Here is a 25,593-nt window from a genome sequence, read left to right as displayed (position 1 = left end):
AGCGGGGGCCACTCTTCATTGCGGTGCGCGGGCCTCTCACTATCGCGGCCTCTCTTGTTGCGGAGCACAGGCTCCAGACGCGCAAGCTCAGTAATTGTGGCTCACAGGCCCAGCTGCTCCGTGGCATGTGGGATCTTCCCAGACCGGGGCTCGAACCCGTGTCCCCTGCATTGGCAGGCAGACTCTCAACCACTGCGCCACCAGGGAAGCCCCATATAGTTCTTAACAATGTTCACAATCGCTAAAGCAATTCTTCCATGAAAGGTCAAATATGATGCTTTCTGTTAGGATCCAAGGGTCTGACTTGAGAACTCTTCTTGCTTAAAATGAAATACCAAACCAAAATTCCAAATAGACGCTAACTAGCTAAAAAAATAAAATTAGTCAAATTTAGAAATTCAGATGATGGGATGATAATCAAGAGCCCCTCGGGCACCTGTCAGAATTCTGCAGTTTGGAAGCCTGCTCATGCATAATCTGAATATTTCTCCATTTTGTGGTTGCCTGCTAGAGATGTATTTTAAACCTACTGTACCTGCTGTAGTGGATTTGTCCCCTCTTTCCCTGCCTCTACTTACTGTCTCTGTGTTTGACAGTATCTTCAGCTTCTCTCCAAAACACTGGGGTGGGGGGTCGGGGGAAAGAGAATTGGATTTTAAAAGCATTGTTAATGACAGAATTATTGTAAAAAGGTTAGAGGAGATGTGTTCTCATGTCTGACCTTCACAGTGTTTTAATCTGAGACACTGGAGGAGATCAAAACGAATATAAGCACATTTTAAGGTTAGAGTGCAACTTCTCTGATAAATTAGTCCCTTTGTAGATCTCTAAATTGAATTAAAACACAGTGCTCCATCTATTTCAGACTAAAATGTTACATTTACATTAAAGGTACAGGGCTCAAGTATTTTGATGTGAGATTCAGGATCTGGCACAGTTCATACAGAGTTCAGAATGGTTTTCTCTGCCATTATGGTGCTTTACGGGGCAGATTTCTAAATTGTATTTCTCCATTTATGTGAACGTCCTTCTCGGACACCTGGCGGTCTGGGTGCACCTCTGCACACGCGTGTACTTCCCATTAATGCTAATAGGAGTCAGAACCAAGCAATGGGAAATAAATGTTCTCTCAAACATCTTCTGACCTTACCCAAGTAACAGGATTAACCCTGTGAACATATTAACCAGATAAAGCTCATATTTCTTTGTCCCACCTCACCTGGAAGAATAATATAAGAATCAGAGGGCCTCTGTGGAGAAAGTGACTACAGTTGAGTACCAGAAAGAACTCTGCTTTGAAACAAATGAATTCCCCCCACAATCAGGTGGGGAAACATCATACTTTGACTTCACAGTTCCTACCAACAGATCTCTGCCTTCCTCTTTTCACAGGCCACCAGGCTCTTCTGGTCCCATCCTTCCCACTCTCCTGTCTACTATAACATCTCAGTTTTTAAAGTACTCATTTGTACAGATGAATCTATTTGCAGGGAAGGAATAAAGGCACAGATGTAGAGAACAGACATGTGGACATGGGGGGATGGGGAGGGTGGGACGAACTGGGAGATTAGGATTGACATATATACACTACCATGTGTAAAATAGATAGCTAGTGGGAACCTGCTATATAGCACAGGGAGCTCAGCTTGGTGCTCTGTGACCACCTAGATGGGTGGGATGGGGGTGGGGTGGGAGGGAGGACAAAGAGGAAGGGGATATACATATACATATATCTGATTCACTTCACTGTACAGCAGAAATGAACACAACATTGTAAAGCAATTATACTCAAATAAAAAAAAAATAAAGTACTCATTTGCCTCTTCAAAAACTAGTATTTTACAAGCCCAATCCACCAGAGGGCAGACAGCAGAAGCAAGAAGAACTACAATCCTGCAGCCTGTGGAATAAAAACCACATTCACAGAAAGACAGACAAGATGAAAAGGCAGAGGGCTATGTACCAGATGAAGGAACAAGATAAAACCCCAGAAAAACAACTAAATGAAGTGGAGATAGGCAACCTTCCAGAAAAAGAATTCAGAATAATGATAGTGAAGATGATCCAGGACCTTGGAAAAAGAATGGAGACAAAGATCGAGAAGATGCAAGAAATGTTTAACAAAGATCAAGAAGAATTAAAGAACAAACAAACAGAGATGAACAATACAATAACTGAAATGAAAACTACACTAGAAGGAATCAATAGCAGAATAACTGAGGCAGAAGAACAGATAAGTGACCTGGAAGACGGAATGGTGGAATTCACTGCTGTGGAACAGAATAAAGAAAAAAGAATGAAAAGAAATGAAGACAGCCTAAGAGACCTCTGGGACAACATTAAACGCAACAACATTCGCATTATAGGGGTCCCAGAAGGAGAAGAGAGTGAGAAAGGACCCGAGAAAATATTTGAAGAGATTATAGTCGAAAACTTCCCTAACGTGGGAAAGGAAATAGCCACCCAAGTCCAGGAAACACAGTGAATCGCATACAGGAAAAACCCAAGGAGAAACACGCCGAGACACATAGTAATCAAATTGGCAAAAATTAAAGACAAAGAAAAATTATTGAAAGCAGCAAGGGAAAAACAACAAATAACATACAAGGGAACTCCCATAAGGTCAACAGTGGATTTCTCAGCAGAAACTCTACAAGCCAGAAGGGAGTGGCATGATATATTTAAAGTGATGAAAGGGAAGACCATACAACCAAGATTACTCTACCCAGCACGGATCTCATTCAGATTCGATGGAGAAATCAAAAGCTTTACAGACAAGCAAAAGCTGAGAGAATTCAGCACCACCAAACCAGCTCTACAACAAATGCTAAAGGAATTTCTCTAAGTGGGAAACACAAGAGAAGAAAAGGACCTACAAAAACAAACCCAAAACAATTAAGAAAATGGGCATAGGAAATACATATTGATAATTACCTTAAACGTGAATGGATTAAATGCTCCAACCAAAACACACAGGCTCGCTGAATGGATACAAAAATGAGATCCATATATATGCTGCCTACAAGAGACCCACTTCAGACCTAGGGACACATACAGACTGAAAGTGAGGGGATGGAGAAAGATATTCCATGCAAATGGAAATCAAAAGAAAGCTGGAGTAGCAATACTCATATCAGATAAAATAGACTTTAAAATAAAGAATGTTACAAGAGACAAGGAAGGACACTACATAATGATCAAGGGATCAATCCAAGAAGATATAACAATTATAAATATATATGCACCCAACATAGGAGCACCTCAACACATAAAGCAACTGCTAACACCTATAAAAGAGAGTCCACAGTAACACAATAATAGTGGGGGACTTTAACACCTCACTTACACCAATGCACAGATCATCCAAACAGAAAATTAATAAGGAAATTCAAGCTTTAAGGGACACAACAGACCAGATAGATCTAGTTGATATTTATAGGACATTCCATCCAAAAACAGACTACACTTTCTTCTCAAGTGTGCACGGAACATTCTCCAGGATAGATCACATCTTGGGTCACAAATCAAGCCTCAGTATATTTAAGAAAATTGAAATCATATCAAGCATCTTTTCTGACCACAATGCTATGAGATTAGAAATCAATTACAGGGGAAAAAACTGTAAAAAACACAAACACATGGAGGCTAAACAATACATTACTAAATAACCAAGAGATCACTGAAGAAATCAAAGAGGAAACCAAAAAATACCTAGAGACAAATGACAATGAATACACGAAAAGCCAAAACCTATGGGAGGCAGCAAAAGCAGTTCTAAGAGGGAAGTTTACAGCAATACAATCCTATGTCAAGAAACAAAAAACAGCTCAAATAAACAATCTAACCTTATACCTTAAAGAACTAGAGAAAGTAGAACAAACAAAACCCAGTTAGTAGAAGGAAAGAAATCATAAAGATCAGAGCAGAAATAAATGAAACAGAAACAAAGAAAACAATAGCAAACATCAATAAAACTAAAAGCTGATTCTTTGGAAGATAAACAAAATTGATAAACCATCAGCCAGACTCATCAAGAAAAAGAGGGAGAGGACTCAAATCATTAAAATTAGAAGTGAAAAAGGAGAAGTTACAACAGACACCGCAGAAATACAAAGCATCCTAAGAGACTCCTAAAAGCAACTCTATGCCAATAAAATGGACAACCTGGAAGAAATGGACAAATTCTTAGAAGGTATAACCTTCCAAGACTGAGCCAGGAAGAAATAGAAATTATGAACAGACCAATCACAAGTAATGAAATTGAAACTGTGATTAAAAATCTTCCAACAAACAAAAGCCCAGGACCAGATGGCTTCACAGGTGAACTCTATCAAACATTTAGAGAAGAGCTAACACCCATCCTTCTCAAACTCTTCCAAAAAATTGCAGAGGAAGGAACACTCCCAAACTCATTCTATGAGGCTGCCATCACCCTGATGCCAAAACCAGACAAAGATACTACAAAAAAAGAAAATTACAGACCAATATCACTGATGAATATAGATGCAAAAATCCTCAACAAAATACTAGCAAACAGAATCCAACAACACATTAAAAGGATCATACACCACGATCAAGTGGGATTCATCCCAGGGATGCAAGGATTCTTCAATACATGCAAATCAATCAATGTGATACTCCATATTAACAAACTGAAGAAGAAAAACCATACGATCATCTCAATACATGCAGAGAAAGCTTTTGACAAAATTCAACACCCATTTATGATAAAAACTCTCCAGAAAGTGGGCATAGAGGGAACCTACCTCAACATAATAAAGGCCATATATGACAAACCCACAGCAAACATCATTCTTAATGGTGAAAAACTGAAAGCATTTCCTCTAAGATCAGGAACAAGACAAGGATGTCCATTCTCACCACTATTATTCAACATAGTTTTGGAAGTCCTCGCCATGGCAATCAGAGAAGAAAAAGAAATAAAAGGAATACATATTGGAAAGGAAGAAGTAAAGCTGTCACTGTTTGCAGATGACATGATACTATACATAGAGAATCCTAAAGATGTCACCAGAAAACTACTAGACCTAATCAATGAATGTGGTAAAGTTGTAGGATACAAAATTAATGCACAGAAATCTCTTGCATTCCTATACACTAATGATAAAAAATATGGAAGAGAAATTAAGGAAACACTCCCATTTACCATTGCAACAAAAAGAATAAAATACCTAGGAATAAATCTACCTAGGGAGACAAAAGACCTGTATGCAGAAAACTAGAAGACACTGATGAAAGAAATTAAAGATGATATCAACAGATGGAGAAATATACCATGTTCTTGGATTGGAAGAATCAATATTGTGAAAATGACTATAGCACCCAAAGCAATCTACAGATTCAATGCAATCCCTATCAAATTACCAATGGCATTTTTTATGGAACTAGAACATAAAATCTTAAAATTTGTATGGAGACACAAAAGACCCCGAATAGCCTAAGCAGTCTTGAGGGAAAAAAATGGAGCTGGAGGAATCAGACTCCTTGACTTCGGACTATACTACAAAGCTACAGTAATCACGACAATATGGTGCTGGCACAAAAACAGAAATATAGATCAAAGGAACAGGATAGAAAGCCCAGATATAAACCCACGCACCTATGGTCATCTAATCTATGACAAAGGAGGCAAGGATATAAAATGGAGAAAAGACAGTCTCTTCAATAAGTGGTGCTGGGAAAATTGGACAGCTACATGTAAGAATGAAGTTAGAACACTGCCTAACACCATACACAAAAATAAACTCAAAATGGATTAGAGACCTAAATGTAAGACTGGACAGTATAAAAATCTTAGAGGAAAACATAGGAAGAACACTCTTTGACATAAATCACAGCAAGATCTTTTTTGATCCACCTCCTAGAGTAATGGAAATAAAAACAAAAATAAACAAATGGGACCTAATGAAACTTAAAAGCTTTTGCACAGCAAAGGAAACTACAAACAAGACGAAAAGACAACCCTCAGAATGGGAGAAAATATTTGCAAACGAATCAACGGACAAAGGATTAATCTCCAAAATATATAAACAGCTCATGCAGCTCAATATTAAAAAAAAAAACAACGCAATCCAACAATGGGCAGAAGACCTAAACAGACATTTCTCCAAAGAAAACATACAGAAGGCCAAGAAGCACATGAAAAGATGCTCAACATCACTAATTATTAGAGAAGTGCAAATCAAAACTACAATGAGGTATCACCTCACACCAATTAGAATGCGCATCATCAGAAAATCTACAAACAACAAATGCTGGAGAGGGTGTGGAGAAAATGGAACCCTCTTGCACTGTTGGTGGGAATGTAAATTGATACAGCCACTATGGAGAGCAGTATGGAGGTTCCTTAAAAAACTAAAAATAGAATTACCATATGACCCAGCAATCCCACTACTGGGCATATATCCAGAGAAAACCATAATTCAAAAAGGCACATGCACCCCAATGTTCGTTGCAGCACTGTTTACAATAGTCAGCTCATGGAAGCAACCTAAATGCCCATCGACAGAGGAATGGATAAAGAAGAAGTGATACATATATACAATGGAATATTACTCAGCCATAAAAAGGAACGAAATTGGGTCATTTGTAGAGACGTGGATGGATCTAGAGACTGTCATACAGAGTGAAGTAAGTCGGAAAGAGACAAACAAGTATCGTATATTAACGCATATATGTGGAACCCAGAAAAATGGTACAGATAAACAAGTTTGCAGGGCAGAAATTGAGACACAGATGTAGAGAACAAACATATGGACACCAAGGGGGAAAGTGGCGGTGGGGGTGGTGGTGGGATGAATTGGGAGACTGGGATTGACATGTATACGCTAATATGTATAAAATGGATAACTAATAGGAACCTGCTGTATAAAAAAATAAATAAAATTTAAAAAAAAAAAGAAGTTTGTGCAGATGTGAACCAGATCACAGGAACAAAGAGAAAAAAAAAAACTAGCATTTTCCTAATATACACTGAAAGAAATAATTACTTAAATTAAAAAAAAAAACAGTTTAACTCTGGATTGCCTAAAATAATCTGTTATATCATACTTGGGGAATCACTGATTACATTTTACTAGAAGGCAAAAAATGAAGTGCTAAGTTTCTTAACATAGGTAGAAGTTACTATGTCAGCAACATTTATATCCACCCAAGTAAGGAGGCGATCATTGTGCATTTCATCATTGGTGTCCCTCTAAGCTTTGTACCATAATTCACTACAATAGGAGCAGCAGGGAACTCTATGCATGGTTAAGAATGTTTTTATCCTGGGGCTGGCAGTACTCCTGGGAGATGGACTCTGATGGGAAAGAGAGGACCTTCCTTTCTGCCAACTATTTTGAGAGCTGAGGAAATCAGGTTTATAAGAAGGATACTAATCAAGCACGGACATAACTTATTCCTACACGTGAAAATACCCCAGTTTCAACAATACACAGCAGCATATATATGGCGTCTCTGCTCAGGTGTTCATAGTCTTCCACAGTCTCAGTCATGTCTTTGTGGCAGGCTCCCCTCTCTTTACTGATTCTCCTAATGGGTGGAAACTTCATGAATTTCCATTTCAATAAGATTTAGAAGGTATGTATAGCCATTTTGTTAAAATACAAACAACAACAGCAAAGCAACTACTAGTATTTCCTAAGTGCCAAGCACCATGTTAAGCGGTCCACATGGATAATCTCAGTCATCAAAACAACCCGATGATGTCAGCACTGCTATTATCCCCACACAGGTTAATTATCTCATCCAAGGTCACGGAGCCAGTAAGTGGGAGAAATGAGATTCAAAGCCAGATCTCTCTGACTCTAACCCAGCCTCTTCATCACTACTGAAGACTTCTGCCTACTCTTCTCTTTTATCTCCATAACCAGCAAATCATCTATAGTTAGGTGTCAGCTCTGTCATTAATCAGCTCTGAAACCTTGGGGTTCCTCCTGGTCCTGGTTCATCACTAAGTTTCCTTTTGTAGCTGAGAAAGCTATACATTAGCAAAGACGTCTCGCTGAAATTTTGTTTTACAAGTATCATCTAACTTCTTTTTCCTCTGCCCTGTGAAACAGAACGAACACATAGTCACATACCCACACCATTGCTCTGAGTGAATAATAGGTTGAAATAGCTGGAGTCCATCCAAATACAGATTTACATCTGACTCTTGAACTTACAGTTTTCTATCTGCATAGACAAGTATGTTTATGATAAAAAGGCTTCCATAAGTGGCAGTACTTTTCCAACTTCTAATGACTCCGAAATACATAATTAGGTAATTTTTAGCTTTCTCCTTTAAATTAAAATAGAGGCAAATATTCTTTTGGGGATATTTTTATTTGCCTTAGGCTATCTTACTTCACAGAGGGAGCTACATATGGGCAAGAGGGAAATAATAAATATGCTATAACACATCTGTATCGATGATAGATAAACAGGAAAGATGAGTAAGATTTCCTGGCACAGTAGAAAGAACCAGGGAGAATGCAGAATCAGGATTCCTGGGTTCACATTCCTCTTCTGCTACTGGTGACCCTCAGAAACTCACCAACCTAAGCTTTATCTCCTCAGTCAGATCATTGCCAAGATCCCTGACTCTGGGGCAAGATATAAAGTGATAGAAATGCAAATTAAATGTAAATTAAAATCTCATCTTTCACAATTCTTACTTGGTACTTTCAGCCCATCCCATCAACCTGGTGTTGGAATAGACTTACATCCTGTGCCATGCCAAGAGCATAAAGGACTTTCTGTCTCTACTATAAAGCACCCAGGCTAAGGGATGTGGACAATTTTATTTCTTTAAAACTGACAGGGTTGGATTGGTGACTGAAGCAAAACACAGAGGCGGTCAAAGCCCTTTGTTAGTATAATAATCCACATCCATACCTCTGAATAACCAAGGCAGCTCTTTTAAAAAATCGCCAATGTCACTGCTTAAACAATGTTAGCTAAAATTAGTATTTGAGTCGTGGGTTTTTAATTTGTTAGCACAGTGTTCCTAGACATGAATTCCAAATCTATAGAGACTTGAAAGAAATTTAATTAAAGGATTGAAGATAACACTAGTTACAATACTATAATAGCTACAATGGCTGTAATTCTCAAAATTGCATTGGATGATTCTGAAATAAGATAGCTTTTCAATCATATGCATTACCAACAGTTCTCTAAGAATTATTAATCATATCATGTTTGCCATGATGAATTAATTTAACAACACAGTGATATCTGTACATAGTAATATGAAGGATGTCACTTCAATAGATTTCATTATTTGAAATGAGGACACACATATTAATCTATATGTTCTCTGGGTTAGTCATTACCTTTTACTACCAGGTTTCCAGTACTGCTAGCAGTTCCAAAATGGTTAGTGGCTATGCAGGTATAACTTCCAGCATCTGATTTAGTCACATTGATGATTCTGAGGCTTCCATCTTCAGAAATGGTAATTCTGAAATCAAAGCAAATAAAACCAAAATGGTAAGTTTATCCCATATGACCAACTGGAAATTATTTCTGTCATTCTGTCATTTTCAAACTATTAAATCATGGCTACATCACTTGACAGCTTCATCTTTAGGATATTCACCTACATACACATGATTAGGATGCATGACTTGGTACTTTGAATACTTTTCTTGCTAATGTGGTCTCAACAGTCTGTTGGAATAACTATTAGAAATAGGAGACAGGTTGTAACCATTCTCTCTCTTTGGCAGCTCTAACCACATTATGCAAAGAGAAGGCTTATTGTAGATCACCGTTAGTCTTAAAACTGCTGAAGAATAAGAAAAAAAAATCCCTTGATTGGCCACTTTATGCATTTTCATTGAAAGTGTTTTCTTCTAGATGAGCAGGCTTAAATTAAATGAGTTATTATTTAGCATATTTCTTTCTGAAATATGTCAGACAATACACCTTTAAAAAGATGCAAAAACTGAACTTAAAAAATTAAAATATTCCACAACATGGTATGACTTTGGCAAAATAGCACATGTGGATGGCACATCTCAGGGCCCACAATTAGGGACAAATATCTACTACCAGGTGGGAAGGAAACACTTTCACTGACAGACACACAACTGGAACAGGAAGGATTCGAGAGAACCCTGTTTTAAACTTGACTACAGCCGAAGGGAGAGACGCAAAGATGAATAAGACATACAGCATGGCTTAGAGGCTAGCTGGAGAAATAAGAAATGTACACAGAAGGCCCATTCAAGGTAAATGCCTGTTGAATCTTCACTGTATCTTTCAATCTACCCACTTCTGTCTATCTCTTCTGCTCCCTCTTTTTCACCCAACCCTTCACGACAGCCTCTTAAATGATCTGTCTATTTCTACTCCTGCCCCTCAAATGCATTCTTCAGTCAGTGGCCAGGGGATCTTTTAAAATATAGATCAGATTACATCACCCCCCAGGCTTAAAGATCCTTCTTTGGCTCTGAGTTGCACTCAGAAGAGATTCTTTCCTAGAACCTACAAAGCCTAAGGGATCTGGCCTTTGCCCTTCTCTCACCTACTTTATTTCATCTTAATCTTTCTACCCTTCAGTGAACTCTAGTCACACTGGCCTTCTGCAAGTTCCTAGAGTATCTGAACCCCTTTCCCACCTCAGGACCTTTCTGTTTGCTGTTCTGTCTGCCTTGATATCAGGGCATAGCTGTCACCTTCACACCCTCTCAGGACCTCAACTTGGAGATAGCTGTTCCTTATAGACTTTTCCTGACTCACATTTCTAAAGTGAATTTCCCCTTTCCTGTTATTCTCTTTTCCTGTAGCCACTTTATTTCCTCCCATTCAACACAATCCAGAAGTTTTGTTTACTGGTTAACTGTCCTATCACATGGAATATCAGCTTCTCTGAGGGCAGGGACTGTGTTTGTTTGAGGACTCAGTCTCCTGGATCTAGTACACAGGACTGACATGTAGTAGATGCCCTGTAAGCATCTGTTAAGTGATGGAGTGAATAAGTAAATAACTATCATAAAAGAAAAATCAATATTATGTTATAGGAATTCAGAGTCACTGAACCACTTGGCACTAGTGCCAACCTTAACGGAGACCTTTACAAAAGGACTAGGATGGGCACAGCTTTACTTAATAGAATTTTGGCTAAACATTTTCAAATCAAGGGAAGATTTAGATACACTGGGTCGCAAATGCTGCATATACTTTTCTCAAAGGCTCTTAGGGGCGGAGAAGTGACAGCCTTCCTGACGACCCATTCCAGGTTCTATGATTCAGGCTGATGAGACAGTATGAAGGTGTGAGAACTCTACAAAGGACGTTGGCATCAGCAGGAGGGGTGTTCAAATTCCAGTTCTATCAGCTCTAGCTGTGTGACCGGAGGGAGGCAACTTGCTTAACTTTTTCAGTTTTAGCTTCCTCATCTATAGAATAGAGCTCGTAGTACCAAGCTTGTAGGATGACAGTAAAAAATTATGTAAGAGGGTCAGTGAGATTCCTGGTATTTATTAGGTAGTAGTTCTCCTTTTATCTTCAAAACTGTCCTCTTATTTGATCATTGGTATATATGGGGAAAATGGGACACGATTCTCTTAATATAGTTATTAAATCAGCCTGCTTCAGGCACTCCACCTATCACATGTGACAACCTGAAGGCAATATACAAAGTAACTGGGTCATCCCAAGTCAATGTACAGGATACAGACAAGGAGGCCCTTCGTTCATTTACACCATAGATATACACATAACACTTGCTCAATAAAGAACATATGATACCCCATTAGCCAAAGAGCTTCTGTACTTACAAAAATAGAGTGGTGATCAAATCCTAATTACCTCAGTAATCACAAAAATAGCTTTAAAGGAATTAATCATATTCCCAATTACAAAATAATTTGCTGGAAACTGTGAAATGTTGGCATACGAGAACCCAATAAGGAAGGTGACACTTGTGTTTTCGACATGGAGCCATCTTCCACGAAGTAGCACAGGCCTCCGGTGTATTGAACACTCTGAGGGGTGAGCTGACTCTTTCAAAGCACCAAAGACCTATTAATAATTTATACCATTTAAAATTCCCCAAACCTGAAAAGCCTGTATCGCACTGCATACTGTATAATGCCAAAGGATATGAATAAGGAAACAAGCAAAGGATTTGTCATCAGATGACCTGGGTCCTAGCCTTGACCCTGATACTTGCTAAGTGTATGACCTGGACAAATGACTTATGCTCCCAGACAAGGTTTCTCAACCTTGGCACTACTGACATTTTGGACCAGAGAAGTCTTTGTCCTGGGGAGGATGTTTAACGGCATCTTTATCCTCTACCCACTGTACTCCGGTAGCTCTGCCCCTCCTCCCAAGTCGTGACAAACAAAAATATCTCCCAAATGTTCCCTGGGGGCAAAATCACCCCAAGTTGAGAGCCACTGATCTACATCAGTCTTTATTTTTTAATTACACAGGATATTATGATGATTATCTTATACAATAGATAATATACGTGAAAGTTTCTATTAACTGTAAAGTGCTGTACAAATGTTTTTCCCAGTGTCATTTCCACCCGCGCATCCCTAATTTTGGTATTTCCATTGCACAAAAGGCACCCAACATATTGTGGCTACTCAGCTATAGGACCCAGTTAGCTCTTCACAATCTCTCACAAGGCTCTTCTTTCCCTTTATGGAAATCCATTGTTTCCTCAAAACTTCCCTGTCCAATTTCCTATGGGTCTCATGAAATGAGAAAGGAAATTTACAAACTACTGTACTACCCATCTTCAAGATTTCAGTGCCTCACAGGGATTTAGTGTTTTAATCTTCCCATTGTTTTTCACAAAGAGTTGAACAAAGAGCTAAGCCTCCAGTGCTAGAGTTCCAGACAATGGAGAAGATCAGTGAAGGAGAAAATTTGTAGAAGAATTTGTAATTTTTAGTAGCTGTCATTAAATCACATCATTCTTCTCTGACCGCTTACTCTTCCTAGGGATAATCCAATTGTGGGCGCAATATGAAGTTGGGAGAACTGCTCTTTTGGGAAATTCAACCACTTCCTTATCTGAGCAATGCAGTGTAGTGAATAAGAACATATGGTCTGGAACTCAATTGTCTAGACTCAAATCAGGCTTGTACCAGTTACGAGCTATGTGACTTTGGGTAAGTTAATGTCTCTGTATCTAAATTTTTAAATTTGAGATAATGTAATAATAAAAGTAACTATCCATAGGGTCGTTGTAGAGATGTGCAGTGCTCAGAACCGTGCATGGCACATAAAATGCACCACGTAAGTGCACTAGCCAAATGCTCTGTTAACTAAAGCTCTGTCCCCTCCTAGATCCATTGTTTCAAGCATTAATAAAGGCCTCCGTTAAGACTAAGACTTCTCTGCAGTAGTTCTTTCCCTCTGAAGTCTGGCAACACATGATTATGCTTAATGAACACACGGGTGACCACAAGTTGTCACGGAAGGGGATGAAAAACTGGACTCATGCACTTGTAGATATCTACTATCTACCTCCTGTATACCAGGCCTCTATAAATCAGGAGGACCTTAGAGGGTTATATAACTAGAAATGATTCCACTGTGTTATATACCATAATGCACACATTTCTATAAATGTATAGAAAAAGGGGCATTACTTTTTCCAGTGGAGAAGCTGTTTCCCATACTATCTAGAGTATAAAGATGGGCAAGGACGCAGGAGGCCTGGCCAATCATGAGACCCTATTCTCCTCTCTGCAGTGATTGGTTTAGAAATAGGCAATTCACCAAAATCAGGAGCTATTTGAGGAAACCATCTTTCTGCTGAATTGTTAAGTCTGGAGATGGGCATCTAGAACCGTTGGCAGTCATTTTACCTGCCACAGAAATCATGTCTTCAAGAAGCCAAGCAAAGATAAATAGAGCCCAAGAGACACAGAGAAAAAGAGAGGTAGAGACCTTATGACATCTTTGAATCCCTGTTTCCATCCATGCCTGAAGGCTGCAGTTTCCTTTGGATGCTCCGGTCATACGAGTCAGTAATTTAAGATATTAGAAATTGGGTCCTAAGCCCTTATAACTGGACGAATCCAATTGCTTAAAGAAATTACCGAACTTGTTCAGGAGATGGTGGCAGTGAACGTGGAGAGGAGGGAACGGATTCTGCAGATGATTCTGTGATGTCACCTCCATAGAACTTGTTGCTGGAAGACTGATTAACTCCACTATGGAGGAATAACCATGGGGTTCTGAGTATGAAAAAACTGACATCATCTTCTTCAAACCCAGCTGTAACATATACCATTTATTTCTGCAAATAAAAGCTAACTATACAATGACCTATTGCTTTGAATCTGCTTTCTTGGAATTTGATGAGGGATGAATTAGCTACAGAGCTAACATTTGGCCTTGGGGGTTAATATGGATGAACTCAAGGAACTTCTGAAATGCACCTCAATACTAATATTTAGATACTTGCTTCCCTTCAACTTGGATCCTATACCAACTTAGAAAAAGTATTTTTCACCTAATACTACTGCATCCATTTTTGTTCTATGGATAAAGTGCCTAAATCCAGTTCAAGGACAGTTTCATTTTCATGTCTGTTTCTTCATGAGGTTTCAAAGTTTCTACATTTTTGTTTCCCTGTTTCAGACTACTGACTGACCTGTAGCTATTAGCTTGATATTGAACTCTGAGCTCCTCCTAATACTCACGCATAGTGATGGAGTTAGATAAAAAGAATTGAAAATGTAAATCTGTTTCTGGCTTAGAACAGAAAGGTTAACCTTGACCTACCTGCAGGCTCTTTTTAAAACATTGATAAGTATCAGAGAAAAGTCAGAGATGATAAATCAGCAAGCAGTAAAAATAAAGGTATGACATAGGACTTAACTTTCTCTACATGAGAAGAGGTCATCTAATTCACAACATAATAAATTACCAATCACACAGAGAAGCACTTGTTCCTCCATTGTCATTTGGAGACTTCAGATCCATAGTGGCTGGGAGCATATTTGGAATTATGAGACAAACTGAATCTCTCTTTCTCAGTATGAGGCTCTGGGTTACAGCCATTGAAGAGCTGACCTTGCCAGTCCTATAAATCTAAACCTGTCTGGGGACATTGGACCTTTAAACATGCTGATCTTTTCTTTTTGGGCGCTTTAGTAACAGAGGACAAAAACTGCCAACTCCACAATATCCTATCACCCTACAGAGAAGAGTTATTCTAAAATGGCGACCTATGATTTTCTGGGTAATTCTCCATGGAAGCCCAGTTGCTGAGGACAGAGGCAGCATGTCCTCACCTGCCTCTGAGTCATAAGGAAACACTTCCCTTATAAGTAAATCCCTTTAAAGTGCAGCTTAGAAAATCACTTCTCCCCTTCTGCAAAGGGAGGAATTATGGATTAATAATTTCCTTTCAACAAACAATGGAAGTATCAAACTGTTAAGTTAAATTTAATATTATCTTCAATATTGTTAGATCATAACTCACTTAAAATTTTACGTAATTAAAAAAAACACACAAAAAACCTCAAAGGGTCACAACAGGTTGCCCCGTTCTTTTACACATGATGAGTTCCAGAAAACACGTTTGGAAGTTGAAAACCTGAAGGTCAAAGAATCGGTTTACACATTACACTGGGAGTGAACACTGGGGGAAGGTTGCGGGGAAGGAATAGTTAGGGAATTTGGGATTGACATGTACACACTGCTGTATTTAAAATGGATAACCAACAAGGACCTACTGTATAGCACAGGGGGCTCTGCTCAATGTTATGCGGCAGCCTGGATGGGAGGGGAGCCTGGGGGAGAATGGATACCTGTATATGTATGGCTGAGTCACTTTGCGGTGCACCTGAAACTATCACAACATTGTTCATCGGCTAAACTCCAATATAAAATAAAAAGTTAAAAAAAATTAAACAAACAAAAAAACTTCAAACACGGTCAAAAGAAGCACTGCTACGTCTCAGCTCAAGCAAACTGACAGGATGGTGGGGTGCTGTCACAGGACCCCTGATCCCAGGAACCAAAGGTGATGCCCTAGAATGAGGAACTGCCTAGCCATAGATGCGTTTGCTTCATTCCGCAACAGAATTTTCTTTCTTTTTTTTTTAATTATTTATTTATTTTTGGCTGTGTTGGGTCTCCGTTTCTGTGCGAGGGCTTTCTCTAGTTGCGGGAAGCGGGGGCCACTCTTCATCGCGGTGCACGGACCTCTCACTATCTCGGCTTCTCTTGTTGCGGAGCACAGGCTCCAGACGCGCAGGCTCAGTAGTTGTGGCTCACGGGCCTAGTTGCTCCGCGGCATGTGGGATCTTCCCAGACCAGGGCTCGAACCCGTGTCCCCTGCATTAGGAGGCAGACTCTCAACCACTGCGCCACCAGGGAAGCCCAGAATTTTCTTTTAAACCAAATAATTGGGAGAGTTCATGTAAAAACTCACTCCTGGCTAATTGTCGCAAATGGGAAGATGGGGTAGTCCTGCAATGCTTCTCCTCAGGGCACCAGTGGGCTAGAGGAAAGGAGGGGAGACTCCTTTAAGCAGCTGGTGGGCTTTCTAGCTCCCACCATCCCTGGCTTGAACAGTTCATTAATGTCTCTACCTCACTCTTGTGACCTTTTGAAATTACTTTAAGCCTTCACGATGTGCTGAGCTAATGGGATAGGGCTTGGGGGCAGCCTTTAGGTTTAAGGCCACACTTGCTTCCCTCTTGGACTCTCCCCACCCCAGACAGCCCACACAGAACAGAGCAGTGGAGTATGAGGGGAAGTTGGGCTTTGTATTCGTTTCCTAGAACTGCCATAGCAAAGTATCACAAACTGGGTAGCTTAAACCAAGAGGAATTTATTGTCCCACAGTTCTGGAGAGCAGGAGTCTGAAATGAAGGCACTGGCAGAGTTGGTTCCTTTTGGAGGCTGTGAAGGAAAGTCCTTCTTGCCTCTCTTAGCTTCTGGTGACAGTCAGCCATCCTTGGTGCTCCTTGGCTTACAGATGCATCACTCCAATCTCTGACTCCATCCTCACAGGTAGTTCTTATCTGTGTCTCCTCACGTCGTCTTCCCTCTGTGCATGTGTCTGTACCCAAATTTCCCTCTCCTTACAAGGACACCAGTCATTGGTTTAGGGTCCATCCTAATCTTGTATGACTTCATTTGAACTTCAGGTAGATATGAAACTTAAGGGACATTCTTCAACCGACCATAAGTGTTAAGAGCAGAAACCCACCAGAGTTGTTGGTCTGGGTTGAGCAAGCAGCTTCAGGGCCTACTTTGCAGCCATCAGAGGATGAGGAGAAGGGGTGATGTGGAGGAGTGTTTACTTCCATGGGGGTAGAACCATCACACGTGGTCTCACCAGTGCATCCACTTCCCTTCTCCATGGGCCTGGCCCTTTTCCCCAATAGTAACTAACAGAGACTTGAAATTATTGCTCTTTAGGTGGTAATAAACTAATAATCACATGTGGTGGCATATATACGCTACCAAATGTAAAATAGATAGCTAGTGGGAGGAAGCCACATAGCACAGGGAGATCAGCTCGGTGCTTTGTGACCACCTAGAGGGGTGGGATAGGGAGGGTGGGTGGGAGGGAGAGAGACGCAAGAGGGAGGAGATATGGGGATATATGTATATGTATAGCTGATTCACTTTGTTATACAGCAGAAACTAACACACCATTGTAAAGCAGTTATACTCCAATAAAGATGTTAAAAAAAAATAATCACATGCAGAGTCTGAAGGACAGTTTGATGTGGTAATGGATAATATGTAGAAGGGTAAAAGTCCAAGAGGAAAACAAAGATTAAGGCCTACCTCCAATTTCAATTTTTTCTTCAATTAACCCAGTTTATTTGTTGGAATTAAGTAGAACTTTCATTCTATCTGTTCTTTGCTGTCTAGACGATTAATTACTATTTATTTTGATGTTAAAATTATGGTCAAAATTAGGTAGAGGAGATCGCTATCAAATGGTGACCTACGGTTTTCTAAGTAGTTCTGCATAGAAGCCAAATTGCTGGAGAGCAGCCGTATCCTTACTTGTCCTTGAGGCAATAGCAATACAAAATAGTTTTAGAACACGACACCCATGAAGTAGTCGAAACTTTGAAGGAGTGGAGAGGTGGTAAGGAAGAGACAAAGATTTGTCTTTTCAACCTATCAACTAGAGAATCAGCCTGTGACCAAAAGACTTGAAGACATATGGACTCAGAGCTATCCCTGGCTTTGTGCCAGTTGAGAAACAGGAAAAGCCTGGCAGGTTAACTGGCATTGGTATGCTGTAGACATCAGCAAAACACACTGAAACTCTGCTCTGAAGGAAAAAAAAATAGGACTTGTTTGGGTTTGAATTTGGCTATCTATTTTCGTAAAATTCAAAAGATATTTTAATTTTTTTGATGGTTAATTTTATGTGTCAGCTTGACTGGGCTAAGGGATGCTCAGATAGCTAGTAAAACATTATTTCTGAGTGTGTCTGGGAGGGTGTTTCTGGAAGAGATTAGCATTTGAGTTGGTGGAGAGAGTATACAGATTGCCATTGCCAATACGGACGGTCATCGTCCAATCTTTAGAAGGCCTGATAGAATAAAAAAGCTGAGGAAGGGAGAATTCGTTCTCTCTTTGAACTGGGACACCCATCTTCTCCTGACCTTGGATGTCCGTGCTCCTGATTCTTGGACCTTTAGGCTTGGACTGGGACGTATGCCTACTCTCAGGCTTTGGAACTCTGAATGACACCACCAGCTTTCCTGCTTCTCCAGCTTGCAAACGGCAGACCGTGTGACCTCCTGCCTCCATAAATGTGTGAGCCCACTTCTATAATAAACCTTCTCTTATATATCCTATTGGTTCAGCTTTTCTGGAGAATGCTGGCTGCTACAACTTTTAACTGGAATTTGCTTGAGTTTATATACTTAATTTCAAAAGATACATGGAAATGCTCAGCCTGACTGGGGAGAATGAATTATCCTGGTTTATGAAAGAAAGACTGTTTCATAGTAATGCGCAATTTATAAAGAGTCAACTGAGAGCTCTAGAAGACGGCTTTCCTCCCCATCTTAAGAATAAAGGATGTTTTGGATGACCAATTTAAGTGAAGGTCAGTGGGAAGAGACTTACTCATTCATCTTTCTGTGTAATGTCCAAGGCAGCAACAGACATCGCTATTGAACAGACACCCTGGTGATAAAGTTCCCTTAGAGATAATTTGCTTTCTGTCGTCAGATTCGAATTTAATAAACCAGTGAGCAACCTGTGTGTTTCTGCCTGCAGAACAACTGGCATTTCAGAGCTACTGCCCTTGCCTGCAGCACTGCTGGAAAAAGAAAATAAACTCATGTTTGTTTAACCTGGTTTGATCCGGCTCTAACTTTCTCTGAACAACAGTTTTAAAAGATTCACAAAATAACCTGGAAGGATCTATCTGCCCAGGGCAAGATGAGTATTTAATATTGTAAAGTTCATTTTAATTATTCTTTATGACATGGTATGTGGATGAACGTGGGAAATACACTTTTTGGGCAGGTAAATCTTTGTAATTTTCTGTATTACAAATAACACTAAAAATACCATGTTTGGGGGAGAAGAAATAAAATACAGGACACGGTTTTGTCTAAAATTTGTTTCTTAAATTGCTACCTTTCATTCAGGTAGTACTTCTCTGTGTCTCTATTAATATAAGACTTAGAATTCCTTTTTTCCAGTTTCTTATGACCTGAGATAATTTCAAATAAATTTACAAGGCATTGGGAAGATAAATGGGGTGGGAACAGGAAGGTAATATAATATTCTATTTTCTGTGCCTCTATGTATTTTTATCAAAGCAAGAAAGTGAGAAAAAACTTATTATTAAACTACAGGCACTCAGGAAGTTTTACGTAACAACCTCTTAGGCCACTAGAATAGTTTAATAACCAAATGCAGCTGTCTTTAGAAATCATTGGAAATAAAGAAGACATGCACAGAAATGGACCAAAAGACACAGAGGAATAGCTGTAGATATACTCAGTTCAGTGTTGGGCAGGGCAAGGCGTGAGAAAGCTTATTAAGCACCTACAGTGTACTAGTGGGTGCTGTTGAGTGTTTGCACTTGTCACATTCAATCTGCACAACAATCCTGAGAAGCGTTATTATTCCAATTTTCCTGTTGAGAAAAATGAAATCCAGAGAAGTGAATGAAAATGTCCAAGTTTAGTTAATAAGGGATGGAGTATAGTTTCTAACTCAGATCTCACTACAAAGCCTACACTCTTTCTACCAAGCCATCCTGCAGGGCTGGAGGGCCCAGGAAAGAAACGAAACAAGAAGCAGAAGAACATTATAACCACGTGTGAGAGGTTTTCCTTAAATTTGCCATTAGATCTTTGATTATAATTAAATACATTTTTTTGGCTTTTTCATTTTACTTGTTGAAATTGCTTTTTCTAATATTGAGAAATGTGTGTTCACACTATTGTCTCAAAGCAGAAGCAAAAGAAAAGAATGTATAAAAACACAGCAGGGCTTCCCTGGTGGCGCAGTGGTTGAGAGTCTGCCTGCCAATGCAGGGGACGTAGGTTCGAGCCCTGGTCTGGGAGGATCCCACATGCCGCGGAGCAGCTGGGCCCGTGAGCCACAACTACTGAGCCTGCACGTCTGGAGCTTGTGCTCCGCAACAAGAGAGGCCGCGAGAGTGAGAGGCCCGCGCACCGCGATGAAGAGTGGCCCCCGATCGCCACAACTAGAGGAAGCCCTTGCATAGAAAATGAAGACCCAACACAACCAAAAATAAATAAATAAATAAATAAATAAAACACAACTCTGCCTATTAAAAAAAAAAAAAAAACACAGCAAAGCTGTAATCACAGAAGGTTCCTTTACTGGGAAGTGACTAAAATGCCTGGAAGACAGTGTTAATTATTAATTAGAAAGGAAAGGTCACTATACAGATTACGTAATTTAGTAAGGAGAAGAGGCTTCTACAGCACAAACAGCTATACTGGCTATGCTGGAGAAAAAAAAGTTTTAATTTGATTATGTACCCAACTTTCAACCCTTTGGGAATTGCAGGATCATGGTTTATGTGCTTCAACCCCTCAACCCAGGACTTTATAACACTGCTAAGAGAAAAAATCAAAGTGCAGTCTCCTAGTCCCTGCAATAGCACGATAGAACCCCGCTATCAGGGCCCAGCAACAATTCCGTAAGTCCCCCCTGCCCTGCACACGAGCAGCACCTATCAGTTTTTGCCTTCTACAAAAGAACAACAACTCCTAACTGTATCACCGTAATGGTCGTACAATCCAAACTTTCCCAAACTCCCCAGCATGCTCCAGTTTCTGTCATATTCATGTACTACCAGATGGCTTGAATCCTTGCTCCAATATTTATTAGACACGTGACTTGGGAAAGTCTCTTAGCCTCTCTGGGCTCCAGTTTGCCATCTCTAAAATAAAAATAACAGCACCTCCATTTCACAGGGTTTGTGAGAAGGTTAAATGTAAAAATACCCGTGAAACATTTATAACTGTGGTGGTGCATAGTAAATACCTAATAAATGTTAGCTGCAATGATCATTTTTACTATTATTATTTTCTGCATCATTATCATAATTAATAGTCACAATATTTTCTTTAAATGGCTCAAAGTTTAAAATTAAAGTAGTTAAATAAAGGAAGCCAGTATCACTTGTCATAAATAGATGCTAAAGATAAAAATAAATATGATAAAAACATACCTAAGATATCACATTCTAGCTGGGTGTGCTTATCTGCCAGGATACTGAGCTGACAGCCTGCTTTTTCTTTGGCAAAAGAGGTATTAACCAGGATTTCAAAAGTGTTCAGACACAGTAGGACCAGACTGACTTTCTCCCTGATGGACTCAGGAAAGACAGAGAACTACGTGGTTCACTGGCATTCAATGTCTGTATACTGTGTACCGTCCTTGGAGAGGCGCAAGTCTTATACTCTGTGAAACACACATCTATTTCAAGCATGTTCCCAGGATCAAGTTCCTTTTACAATATTACGACCAAGTGGGCCATCACCCTGTGTTGGGCAGGTCCCATTACTGCAAATTCATGACACTGCAAGGCTGTCCAATCAGCTCACATGGCATTTGTCACATACTGCCTCAATAGCCCATCACCCACCTACCCAAAGAATTTCCAGAAATCAGGGCCCAGGTCTTACACTTCTTTCTGTCCCCTTATTATTTCATACACTCCTTTATGTACAAAGAGGTACACAGTCAATATACTGATAATTGGATGAAAATTCAGTCTTGAGAACTGTAGAGACACTAGTGACACCTCCTTGGATAAAAACCTTGATTTCTAACCTTTTTTGGTGGGTGGAAGTCAGAGATCTCTTTAATAGGAAGCAAATTATAACATTCTCCCTCCCCCGCAAATGCAACTATGTACATTGTTTTTGATAGTTCATAAGCCTCCTAAAGCTCCCCCTGACCCATGTCACAAAACTAAAGAGAAATCATTGCCTTGGAGTAAATAGAGATGCCATAAAAATTTTAGTCATGAAAGTGTGTAAACTGTATTACTGTTTTCTATAAAGCTCAGTAAAAAGACTCTACATGCTGAAGTTAATATTGGGTATTCTCTTTTCCAGGTGAATCATTTGTATGTGCCCTGTACCTACAAGTCTATTAGGCATTGGAGAAACTTCCACGATCAACCCGAGTCCTTGCCCCAATCTTCTTTTCTCTCAACAAATACTCAACCAAGTGTCATGTGAAAAATGTACACAGGAACCTGGTGGTTATACTATTTTTTCCTCCCTGGCTGGAAAAGAAACCGATTTCTTTTCAAGGAAGAGTCTTCACTCTTTTTGGACAAACCACCGAAAAAGAACTGTGAAGTCACATAGGTAATGGGTTCCAATAAATAATTCTCATGACGACAGAACATTTAAGGAAGTGATATATGGGTCCGCTTCTACTTAATAGCCAAAGTCTGCAAGGACCTTTCCCTAATTCCAAGGGGAAGCTGATGACAGAAGAAGTGAAGAGCTTAAGAAGGAAGCAGGAAGCTCTTATAATTAAAGGTGTCTTGGGGATGGACAGAAGATAGTAATTTAGATATGCCAGTGATAAGGGGAGTTCGATAAGGATATTGCCGGGGCGGGTTTTGAAGAGAACAGATCATCGTGAATCTGACTTACTTAAAGTGAAGGATAGGATAATATCTGAACATATTTGTACTGAATATATGTACAAAAGAGTTTTCTGGCAAATCCTCCTCTAATATTCAGCACACCACATTTCTTGGAAAATCTGGTAAATGAGGCTTTTGCATAAATGTTAAACTTGAACGATGAAAGGAATATAGTAGCCCTGAGAATACTGATAATCTCAAGCAACAAACCAAATGCGCTACCATTCTTTTTCAAAGAATTCACAGTAGTGAACTATTCAAATTGGGTATCTCTAATCATTAAAAAATCAGACTGGCTGATATGAGCCCCAACACTTTTGAAATCCTGGTTAATACCTCTTTTGCCAAAGAAAAAGCAAGCTGTCAGCTCAGCATCCTGGCAGATAAGCACACCCAGCTAGAACGTGATATCTTAGGTATGTTTTTATCATATTTATTTTTATCTTTAGCATCTATGCTTTTTTGCTTTGCTTTGCTTTGCTTATGTGTCCAACATCTCCGTGATGCAGAATTGTTAGACATGTTTGCCTTGGGGAGATGATAAGATTCAGATAAAGAACTTACTAGAAGCTTTTTCTTGATTGTGTGCCTGGGAGTGAATAAATCAGTGTGTGTGTGTGTATGTGTGTGTACATCTATGAGTTCGGTCCAAAAATGAGGAGCAGAATGATGATTAATATTTACGAGTTAGAGTGATATATGAGAAAACTGATGTGAAGAGTAAATTCATTTTTAAAAATGAAGTAACCTGAATAACAAGTGATTTAGGATATTTGCTTTGTAGCGGTCAAATAGCAGAGGGAAACAAAGTTGAAAAGGGTATAAAACATCAGGAGGTCTGTATAATTAATCAGCAATCCTACAAAGTATGCCATAAATTAGAGCTACAATTATACTACTGTGCTTGGAAAATAAGAAACTGGACTTTTTATATAAGCACTCAGGCTTAATTTAAAAAATCTACCTCTAGCATAATGTAAAGTGCACTTCAGGAAATGTGGCTAAAAGAGTTGATGCTTCCATCGCTGCTATTTATAACCTAATTTGCAAGTTTTTACAGCATCTTAATAGTTATATTGCAGTTAAGAAAGAAATAGGGTTGCCATTTTTGAAGATCCTGTCAAGAAATAAAACTTTAAAAGGCACTGGAAAATAAAGCTTCTCTGGATGCTAAAATTTACTACGAACCATTTTCCTTTTTTGAAATTAAGTATAAAATTTACTTTTAAAATATAAGTTGTATCTTTGCAATTTTCAACTTCATTTCTTTCTACAGACAATATACTCCAAGGTATTCATTGTATTAAATTATTTATTCCAAACATTCCGGAATTTTGCATTGTTTTTACGTTACGGGTAAAGATTTGTATAGTTTGGAAGAAGAATGTTTGCTGAGTATAAATTACAACACGCGTGGGGTTCCTTGCCGGCCTATGTTATACCACTGAAATGATTCCAGGCCATTCACTAGGGTCACTTTTCTGAGAAAAGGGCATTAAGAGAGGCCCTACACAGGGGAAGAGTCTGGTTGCAACCTGTTTTTGACTTTCTACACACATCCAGCCATTCTCTATCATTTGCCCATGTAGCCTCTCAGAATAAGCCCTAAATTATCAGCTTTTAAGTATACTAGTCATCTTCCTAATTTTGGTAGCCTTCTCAAGCAATAAGATAAGGAAACACAGAGTCCTTCATTCTAGGTCTGCTCTATGTTTTAGCCTAAATATAATCAGGCCACAGATATTTCCTGAGCAATTGCTACATAAAAGGCACTGTGATAACCACTACAGGGGATTCAAAAGGAAAGAAGCAGCATTTCTCTGATCAACAAGTTCTCCTGTGGAGTGGACATCTACCGTACTGCCTGCCTAGAATCCATTCCTGTTTGTCTAGTAATATCAATAACCCCTATTTTCCTTTGGGGATCCATGTCTCCCTATTCTCAGACCACAGAGTTTGGTGGTTATAACATCATCCTCTGAGTACCAGGTTGTTCATGTGACTCAGGCATGGCCAATGAGAGTATCCCATGCTCTTGGTTAAGATGATTGGTTCAGGGGTAGGCATGTGACTTACTCTAGGCCAATCAGGGTAAACCAGTGTTACCCTAAGACACTTACGAAAACAAATGGAAAAGAGGTAAGCATTTTCTACTGGAGTTACTAAAATGGAAGATGATCTGCCAAGGGTCACCTCTAATTCAGATCGGGGAATAAATAGCTTGCCTGAGAAAGAAACCAAGAGAAATCAAGTCTTGAAGATATTCCTCCAGCACAGAGACCAAACTCTGGAGTTTTCAGGTACGTGAACCAGTAAACTCTCTTGGAAAGGTGATGAAAATATTCCAAAACAGGACTACGGTGATATTTGCAACACAGCAAATTTACTAAACCTCGTTGAATTTTACACTTAAGATGGGTGAATTTTATGGTATGTAAATTACACCTCCATAAAGTTGTTTA

General features: G+C 39.4%; 1 protein-coding gene across 8 annotated transcripts in view; it reads right to left on the bottom strand.

The window, feature by feature from the left end:
* CNTN4 (contactin 4) overlaps positions 1-25,593 on the bottom strand; it is a 928,656-nt gene that overhangs the window by 70,768 nt on the left and 832,295 nt on the right. For all 8 annotated transcript variants that reach the window (XM_082412135.1, XM_082412132.1, XM_082412131.1 and 5 more), the window contains one exon: positions 9,342-9,469. In XM_082412135.1, the coding sequence (XP_082268261.1) occupies positions 9,342-9,469 (128 nt within the window). The remainder of the gene's footprint in view (positions 1-9,341; positions 9,470-25,593) is intronic.

Source organism: Balaenoptera physalus (genome assembly GCF_965194825.1).
Source record: "Balaenoptera physalus genome assembly, chromosome: 11".
NCBI classification, from domain to species: Eukaryota; Metazoa; Chordata; class Mammalia; order Artiodactyla; family Balaenopteridae; genus Balaenoptera; species Balaenoptera physalus.
Note: the sequence above shows the minus strand (reverse complement) of the source record. Positions and strands in the feature narration are given on the sequence as shown.